The sequence below is a fragment of the Pyrus communis genome, chromosome 3, assembly GCF_041283825.1.
Source record: "Pyrus communis isolate YQ-2024b chromosome 3, ASM4128382v1, whole genome shotgun sequence".
Lineage (NCBI taxonomy): Eukaryota > Viridiplantae > Streptophyta > Magnoliopsida > Rosales > Rosaceae > Pyrus > Pyrus communis.
The window spans coordinates 6,011,161-6,020,446 of record NC_142567.1 but is presented as its reverse complement, the minus strand read 5'-3'; the positions used below and the strand labels follow the sequence as shown (position 1 = coordinate 6,020,446).

General features: G+C 35.2%; 1 protein-coding gene across 2 annotated transcripts; it reads right to left on the bottom strand.

Moving 5' to 3' along the window:
* Positions 1–3,863: 3,863 nt before the first annotated feature.
* LOC137716148 (putative NAD(P)H dehydrogenase (quinone) FQR1-like 1) lies at positions 3,864–8,324 on the bottom strand. Of its 2 annotated transcripts, XM_088690772.1 has the most exons (5): positions 8,179–8,285; positions 6,265–6,345; positions 5,488–5,581; positions 4,378–4,640; positions 3,864–4,277 (listed from the first exon to the last, which is right to left on the bottom strand). In XM_088690772.1, the coding sequence occupies exons 1-5, from the start codon at positions 8,199–8,201 to the stop codon at positions 4,046–4,048; spliced, it is 693 nt and encodes a 230-aa protein (XP_088546898.1). In that variant the 5' UTR covers positions 8,202–8,285; the 3' UTR covers positions 3,864–4,045. The 2 variants fall into 2 exon arrangements, with proteins under 2 accessions (XP_088546898.1, XP_068311651.1); XM_068455550.2 differs by lacking the exon at positions 6,265–6,345 and having other exon boundaries at positions 8,179–8,324.
* Positions 8,325–9,286: the final 962 nt, after the last annotated feature.

Below are 9,286 nucleotides of genomic sequence, written 5' to 3'. Positions count from 1 at the left end.
CCTTGTTGCTATATAGTGAATAGAGCTGGCACTACCTTTAGTTTATCACCAAAAGGAAGATGGAGAAAATTTGGAAGGAATAATTAAATTTTTAGAAAAATGGGAGTGAGTAAGTGTGGGGATGGCATTTGCTTGGAGATCTCACTTTTTATTATTTTACGTGATGGGAATATGTTAGTGGAAGTCAGAAGTTGGCCCTGTGCACCTCCTTTCAGGTTTATTTACAATTTGTTATTGGATTTCAATTTTGTTATTAAAACTAGAGGTTGTCTTTTAGATGCTATCAGTCATGATCTGTGCTTTTTGTCGAATGGTCACATTCATTGGGAGGTAGAGAGAGGTCCAAACTTTCTTCTTTTTCCATACATAGATATATTTTCTATCGTCATATGGTCTTCCCCTCACGCCCAACCAGCCCCCACACCCCACACCACCACCCCCGCGCCCCCCCCACCCCCAACCCACCCCCGCGCCCCCCCCACCGCACCCCCCCAAAAAACACCCCGGCGTCTAATTCATGTTGTTTTCCCATAATTGGTTTTTTTTTTATTTCATTCTAATGTGGGTTATATAGGGTTTTTTTAATTCACATATATGTTGAGTGAATTAGCATGAGAGGACTTGTTGAGAATGTAAATCTCATACCGGGAATTAAGGGCTTGTTTGGAAGTGTGAATCTCATATACATGGGACTTGTTGATAATGTGAATGTTGTTCATGATGTGATTTAGATTAGATTACAATGCCATTCGCTTGGATAAAAACAAATATGCTACTACAATGTTACTTATAGAAAATATTTGACTGACAATTGTCATCCATTAAATTTGAACTCATAAGTCGTAACCTTTTTTAACGAAATAGAAATTGAATGTTTCAAAGCCAGATTTCATTGGTAAATTTTTTTTTTTTGGTCAAATGATAGATTTGTTGGGTTAAATATTAGATTAGGGAGTCAACTTCGAACCCACATCGTGATGCCAGGACAACACTCATCTCCACCACTGTGGTGGAGAGCCACTTGCTCATTGGTAACATATTTGTCTTTGTATTTGTAGCAAGAGTTCTATTGTTGCCTTCTCTCCCCTTGAATAGAACACCTATATTAATACATAAAACAAATTTTGCCAATTGGGGATACCATTTTAGTTTCTACATCTCTTTCATCAAACTTATTTCAGAACAAAATAAATATACTGTGAAAGAAATTTTACTCAAAAAATACCTCATCCCCTTGAAAAAGAAATCTCTGCACAGTTCGAAATCAAAATAAAGTGAACCATTTTTTAGTTGACTATTGCTTGGGATAAAGTATCACCTTCTAACACAAGTAATTAAAAAGTCTCGTGTAAGCTGTAACACAAGTAACATGCTTTTGACACCAAAAACCTACATCGAGAGAGGATATTATTATCATTTTGGTTTCTTTTATGAGAATTGTTATTGGCACTTCAAAAATCACATTCTACACTCCAAACTTTCTATATTTAAAAAGAAAAATACATTTGTGAGGAGTGGAGAATGAGATTTTTGGAATGCCAATAACACTTCCCTCTTTTATATATGGACTTTTGAATTTAACAAAACATTGTAGAATTAGAGGTTTTCTGCTTTGTTTTTCAACCACGGTTTTAGTATTTTACAGCACAAACACTATTACTCACCACCACAATGAATATATATCTACACTTGAATGTCCATGTAACTAAATGGATACCTATTGACCATCTCTACCCTTTCCCTATGAGCGATAATTTTATTAGTCATATAGACGAGAGGGTTCTAGTCATAGTGGTTATAGTATTTGGTAATGTTTATGTGTCAAAGTAAACACGATAACATTGATAAATAGATTAGTTAGCATTAAATTTTTATCCAACAAGAAAAAAAAAACCGCATGAAATGTTTTGACTCAACACCTACATGATATTGAGCAGAATGACCTATAACTTATAATTAAGTTGTCTTATATCTTCGCTAAATGAAATATGGCGAATGCCAAAGTTGCCAGCTTCACATTCTAGAGCGTTTTCAAACGTTTTGACAACAATCTTCATCATTTACATGTAAAGAGCTAAGTATTATTCTTTTTGTTTGAACAACTTTTGTTGTTATCTTCTTCTTTTACGCGTCTCAAGCTTTTTCCTTTAATTTGATAACTTTCTTTTCAAGCATTTTGTACGAACGAGTGAACGATTTTTTTTTTTTTTAATGTTATAATAGTAACTTACGATTTTGTACAGTTTTAAGGAATGCAAAATCATCCTTGAATTTATTAAAACAGTGGCAAAACAAAAAGAAGAAACTTATACTTTAAGAAATCTCCAATAGCATCCACTTTAGTAAGAAACATCAATGAATGTAGAAAGGAAAGCATCTAAGCATTGATCATTATCATTTATCATAGCATAACATGTCAAAAGAAGATATATTATAATATCTTGCATCTTACTTATCTACTTTTGTCTTTCTCTTGGAAATTTACCAATTTTTTGTTCGAAGAAGTTTCCCAATTTTTAATAGTGTACCCATAGCACCACTTTTTCACATAATTTTTTATACATTTTTTTTTGGGATTCACTTGTAATGTATTTTAATAATTTGAACTATCTATTTTTTCAAACGTCATTTATATGTCATCATTGCAAAAAATTAGATAAATAAAAAAATCATTCGGGCATTCATTTTGAGTGAAAAAAAGAGATAAATACAGTTCTATAAAATAAATCTTAAACCCTTAATCCAATGGATATATGGTTTTAGATTTTGATGATTTTTGGTGGACATGATCTTTTAGGAAATATATAAAAGATAGACTATTCAGATCTTTGAAATAGATTACAAAGTGGACCCCATAAACACGTGTGTTAATAATTCTGTAAAAAAAATAATGACACGGATTCATCCTCTTCATAATATGTTACTTTCCATTTCATATTAGCATTGAATCACTTGTTAATCAAAAGAAAAAAAAATCATCAACAATGAATCAATGATGCATAGGCTCTACTTGCACGCTTATGCAAGTGGAGAGAAATTATCATACATACTCCTTTTATTTTTCTCATCACGTAACTAAATATGAAGAGAAATGAATAACAACATGGAGAATATAATTTTTTCTCAAGTGAGAGGAGGGACTGAGTATCATTTTATATACTCCTCAAATCTCAATATGGAATTAATTCGAAGAGAAATGCTAAAGATATTCTTTTAAAAGTGGGACTATCCATGGACTCTTTGCCACATCATGATTTTTTGCATAATGTTTTATAATGTTGGCACGGAAATTAACGTTAAACTGTGAGGTGAAAGAAAATCCATGAAGAATCCCCAGTATCTCTCCAAGATGCATTTTTTTAGGTGTTCCAATCCATGTAACTATTATAGATTCACTCTAGTGAATCTAATTATCAATGGACTATGAAGACTACGCACACAAGCAATCACAAAAAAGATAGATAATCGCACGCGCAAAAGTAACAACACCACAAGAATTTATAGTGGTTCGGCCAATCTGTCGTACGTCCCCTCCGGCGATCCTCTTGATAAATTTCAATAGCAAAGAATAGAAACTTTGGTTTACTACGGAATTCACTTAGCCCTATCAAACCTTAATCTATCTATTTCACACCCTCCGACTCAAAACTCTCCGCCATCATCGCACCTACTCAACGTACCTGTAACTCGCTCCAAATCTCATCCGGGAACATAGTCAAACTTGCTTTGCTAACGCCATAGTAAAACCTGTCCATCAGTTGAAACATTTTGAGAAATGAGATGGATATCTTGGAGTTGATATGGGGGATAAAAACTTGAAGTCGTTAATTTAGTAAAAAGGCAAGCGTTCTCAGTCGGTAGTATCATGAGCAAACAAACCTTTATAATTATGAATAAATAACTGTAATTCATAAAACACGTAGAAAACACAAATATAAGATACAGCAAGAATTATACTTGCAGGCAAATAGAAATCGGAAATTTAAATTGAAACTATAGGGATAAAGAATCGATAAGGCATTCCATTTGCGTATGTTTGTGCACTTTAAGCAGCTCCCTTGAGCTTCTTTGTGATGGTGGCAATGTACTTCCCTTGGTGGAATGCTTGCTCCAGCTCAAGCTGAGATGGCTGTCTTGAACCGTCCCCAGCATAAGTTCCTGCACCGTAAGGACTTCCGCCCTTGATATTCTCCATTTCAAACATGCCAGCTCCGAATGTGTAACCGATGGGTACAAATATCATCCCGTGATGAACCAGCTGAGTGATGGCAGTCAATCTATTTACACAAAAATAATCCCAACATTATTAATATCTCCACCTAAGATGTAGACAAATTTTCAATGTTTGTATAATTGATTAAATGTGATAAGACTCACGCAGTAGTCTCTTGCCCGCCACCTTGAGATCCAGTACTGTAAAAGATCCCAGCAGGTTTTCCAGCAAGCTGTTGTGTTCTCCATAGACCGCCTGTTGCATCCAGAAAGGCTTTAAATTGGGCAGCCATCATACCAAATCTTGTTGGGAAGCCAAAAATGAATCCATCTGCGTCAGCAAGTTCATTTGGCGAGATGATTGGTACATCACTCTTTGGTGGTGCACTCATTTTCCCAAGCACCTCCTCTGAGAGTGTCTCAGGGACCTGTTTTATAAGCCTTAAAGTCAGTCTTACTGCTCAATCAAGTTAACCAGATAGAGAAGACAAACTAACCATGGTACAGAAGAGAAAAATAATCAAAATTTCCTTTACTAAGAACCGGGGTCTTCATATCTAGCATCTACAGGGAAATAGACGGGAGGTGCACGACTGTGTGTATAAGCAAATGAGAAAAGGAAGATCGTGATTTGCAAGAGTTACCAATGAAATTAAAATAAAACTAGAGGGAAGACTAGACAAGGATTGATACTAGTTTTCCCAATCTCGAAGCTATATATAATAACTAGCATACCAGACGCAGTTTGAGACAGAGAACTATAGATGAGAGGGTAGCAAGACACAAAGAAAATGATGGAATACAATGTACAGGTGCACCAAATATAGACAAGTAAACCTGATACATCGGACAGTCAGTGAGAACCAATCTTTGACTTTTCAACAGAACATAAGGACACTAATCTGGCACTCCAAAGAGAGCATAAGAAAGCTCCATCACCCATGCTGTATGGGGATTTAAAGGAAGGTCAATTTTAAAGCTCAAAACTAGGCATAAAATGTTGAGACATGTCGTGGAAAAATGTTTGTCATGATGTTGAGCTAACCACCACGCAAGGTGGAACCCTAAAACTTTGGCATAGGGCTACTAGGCATAATGTTTAGAATCATCTCATGTTTATACTCATGCAAAAACATGAAGTTTGAATTTAATTTAAAATGGCTTGTTTCCCAAAATCAGCAGTCCAAAGTTTATTCAGCATGCTCAATTAAACATACGCTTCAATTTCTTGAAATGTTCATAGTGAAATGAATGGATTAAAGAAAATGCACTCACCTGCCACAGGGTGGCTTCTACACCTTCGACAGATGAAGCCCCTTTCTTTATTTCTTCTGCTAGTCTCCTGACATGTCCATACATGGAGTAGTACCTGTAAAATCGAACACGATTTTGATTAAGAGGGTTGCATTATTTATGAAAAAGAAGTACAGCATTCTTGAAAATCAACTGGATGTAAAGCTTTTTTGGAACTCCAAAAACTCATCCTACACAGTATAAGGGAGAATATTCATTTTGTAGTCCTCCAGGCAGAATGAGTATTTTTGGTTGCCAATAACAGCTCCCTTTTCTTTTGTATTACACATTCTTTCCATGGGACCACCATACATTCTGTCAGCATTCTCAGTTAGAAATTACTGGGAAAAATATTTTCACAAAAGTGACTCTAATTGAACTGCTGTAGTCTGTCAGTTGTTCCAGAACCGATTTTTTCATTATTGCACCAACAGAATCAATGAACAAATTTCATCCTATCTCAGATATATTGTCCCAATTTTGAGTCTTAATATGCATTCATATCCAAATTTGACATTTGAACCTTTCCAGTGAGGAAATTCTGAATCTGCAGAACAATTATTCAACCATCTCTAACAGTAGTCTCAAAGTCAAAATATTCAGTGTCCCAAATTGCCCGACTTGTCACCACTAGTAACCAAAGTATGATACCACTACCTCCAAGAATCAAGGTCAACTATCTTCGACACACTATCTACAACCCACATGCATGTGAACAAGCTCAATTCACAACCAAACAAAAACTTATAAGGTTTAAACCTCAACCACAGACGCCCACATAACCAAAAGCACGCCGAATCAAGATTCCATACCAACCCAAGCATTATCAATGGTGACCACCTAGTTTGGCCTGAACTAAAAGAGAGGGTCGGAGAATAAAAAATCCAAGGAATTAAATTGTGGCATATGGGACCTAGAAAGAATCAATTTGGCAATAAAAAACCGATGCAAATGAAATGTGCGTTTAACAACACAGAACTGTAAGCATTAACACTGGACCTCTCCATTTGATGGGAAATGTTGAGAATGGCTAGCTACCTCTTTCCAAAAATACATGCAATGCCTTCATTTTTCATTCCTTAAACAGGGCACATGGAGCATTACCCAAGTATACAATAATTTCAAGTACGCAAGAGAGGTTAAAAAAATCAATTAATTCCACAAAGAAATCAGGATAGAAGAGAATGATGTAGCCAATCAAGCACACAACGAAATATGAGAAAGTAACTCCATAATTCTTCACTGCAGGAGAGACAGTATCATCGCATTCCATCAACAACAATCAAAACAGACAAAAGCAGCTTGTACTATATATGGACTTTTCTTACTAAAATTTCAAAACCAACTGAATTGACTTTCATAAAATGCCAACCAACTCTGCCTTTCCCTGCCAATCACCTCTCCTATCTCACCTTTCAATTCCTACCCTACAACAGGCAATTGTTTGGATTTTATATTGACTATCAAGGTTAAATCTAGTGCAACAGAGTGGAATGAATATTGACATAGACAAACAGTAGTGGGAAATGAATCAAAAATAATAAAGGAACTATAGGTCAGAGTGTGTAGTATACAGAAGTACTACTATTCCAAATTTCCAACATGTTCATCAGATCTCTAGCTTTACAGGAGTATTGAAATTTAAATCTAATAGATCTTTCTTCCGTAAATGATTAGTAAAGATTTGCTAGGAAAAACAAATCCATATTCTAGACGGTAACTTACTTAGGTTTCAAAATGCACTATAACATCCATAAATTAAAAAGAATTGCCTCAGCAAAGCAAACAATTTTTTCCCATTCCTCCAGAAATTTCCTTGTTCTATTACTTTACAAAACTACTTTCTTCTGAAGGATTCAAAGCAAGTGGTTTTCAACATTACAAATCCCAGAACAGGAGGAACACATTAAAGAAACAGTTTCTCAAATTAGACTGACCATAACCATTAATCAATCAAATTTCCTACTACACAAAAATCAGATCTTGGGGTAATCAAAAGCTCCAAAAGATCGTCTACACGGTAGGAAAAGAAGAAACTAACAACCCTTTAGCTCTATCTTTACCTATATTCGGCGCAAGAGTGTAATTCACATAAAGAAATTATCTAATTCACTTCAACCATTATATTTTTCACCGCGGCTGAAATTCTTCTATGATGGATTCAAAACAAAATAAAACAGGACACTACTGATCTCTTTGAATAAATTATCAGAAATGCGCAAGTTTCCTAAGCCTATACTGGCTCTTACTTTCCTACTCTTCAGCAAAAAAAATACAATAATAAAAATAAAAATAAAAAGAGGAAAAAGCCAGAGCCTCTGATTCACCATCCCAAAATCTTCCTAAAAATATAAAGATTCAGCCTTTAAACACTTTGAATACGAAAAATAACACCCAATTCAACAAAACGTCCAAAAACACAAAGATCCAATCCAACAGAAAGATAATCAAATGGGTTCCTTCTAATTCAAAATTCGGAACCATCCATATTCCGATGAAGCAATAACCAATTCAAAATTCTAACAGACTGAAACTCTCACAGACTACAAATCACCATTACCCAACAACAACAAAATCAAATTAAAAAAAAAAAGGGATCATTTAACAACAAATTCGCAGTTCATACTTCATGGTGAATTGGTATAAAATTAAAAAAAAAGAATTGGCACTTACACAATATACACTTTGGTGGCCATGAATGCAGTCCTCCGGAGTCTTGTGTGATTTTGCTGCGTGTTGTGGTTTTTAAGCTAAATGCAGGGGGGGAACGTTGACGATTTTGCACGCCTAGTGGAAGAAGCCAGAGTCCCTTTTATAGTGGAATATGGGGATTAAAGTTTAATTATTATTTAATCTCACTTAACGGTGGCTGATTCTTTTGATTCAGCACATCTTTTTTTACTTCTCACACACATCTTGTTAATTTTTGTCTGTTGATCTTCTTCATTTTATCCGATCTAACGGCCGAAAATTAGAAGGATGTGTGAAAAGTAAAAAGGGTGTGTAGATATCACACCTCTTGATTTATTTGCTGGCAAATAGTAAACGGTGTCGTTTCAAAGTGAATCTTAGTTGTGACTGAAGTAATGGGATAATGATGCTATGGTGGTGTCATGCTCATCACCATTGGAGTTTCTAGCAATGGATCTAGAAGAAGTCATTTTCTTAATAATTTTAATTAATACTTTATCATTTATTGGATATAATTTGTTTGGCTTTTTAAATATATAGAAGAGGACAAATGGAAGGTATTGATATGTGGAGAGGGAAGTAATAAGATGTGGGGCAAGTTGAGCATTAGGGGGTTGATTTCAATAATGCAAGAAAAACTAGACCTAAAAAAGGTAATTCCAAACTTAAAATTTAATTTTGATTAGTATGAGGGGAGAAATTATATCGTGATACTGTACCACCACATCATCGGTGATACTACCACTTAAAATTTGCCATATATACAACTTACTTACAGGGATTAAATATATTTTATTTTAACAAAATACAAATATTAAAAAAGGAAATTGAAAAATAAATCCAATTCCACAACCATGGATGCCGGCAGTTGGAAACCAGTGGACAAGATGGAGAAGGAGCACAATCTCCATAAGAAATCAGTAGACGAGATGGGCTTGCCATCCGAGCGCAACCCTGGCGAGTCTGGAGAAGGTCTCGACCATGCCGACAAAGATGACATTGCATGAGAGAGGAAAGAGAGGGAAGGAGGAAGAAGGCGAGTCTGGGGTTTTTGTTTTCTTTTAAATTTCATTTTTTGTGTTAAAATAAT

What these genes read in the sequence shown, in the direction of transcription:
- LOC137716148 (XM_088690772.1), bottom strand. Translation starts at nt 8,201, where the DNA reads ATGGCCACCAAAGTGTATATTGT. An exon ending in TGTGGGCGTCTGTGGTTGAG is followed by an intron (nt 5,582 to 6,264) that starts GTTTAAACCTTA and finishes TCGATTTTACAG; the next exon opens with GTACTACTCCATGTATGGAC. An exon ending in TAGAAGCCACCCTGTGGCAG is followed by an intron (nt 4,641 to 5,487) that starts GTGAGTGCATTT and finishes CTTATAAAACAG; the next exon opens with GTCCCTGAGACACTCTCAGA.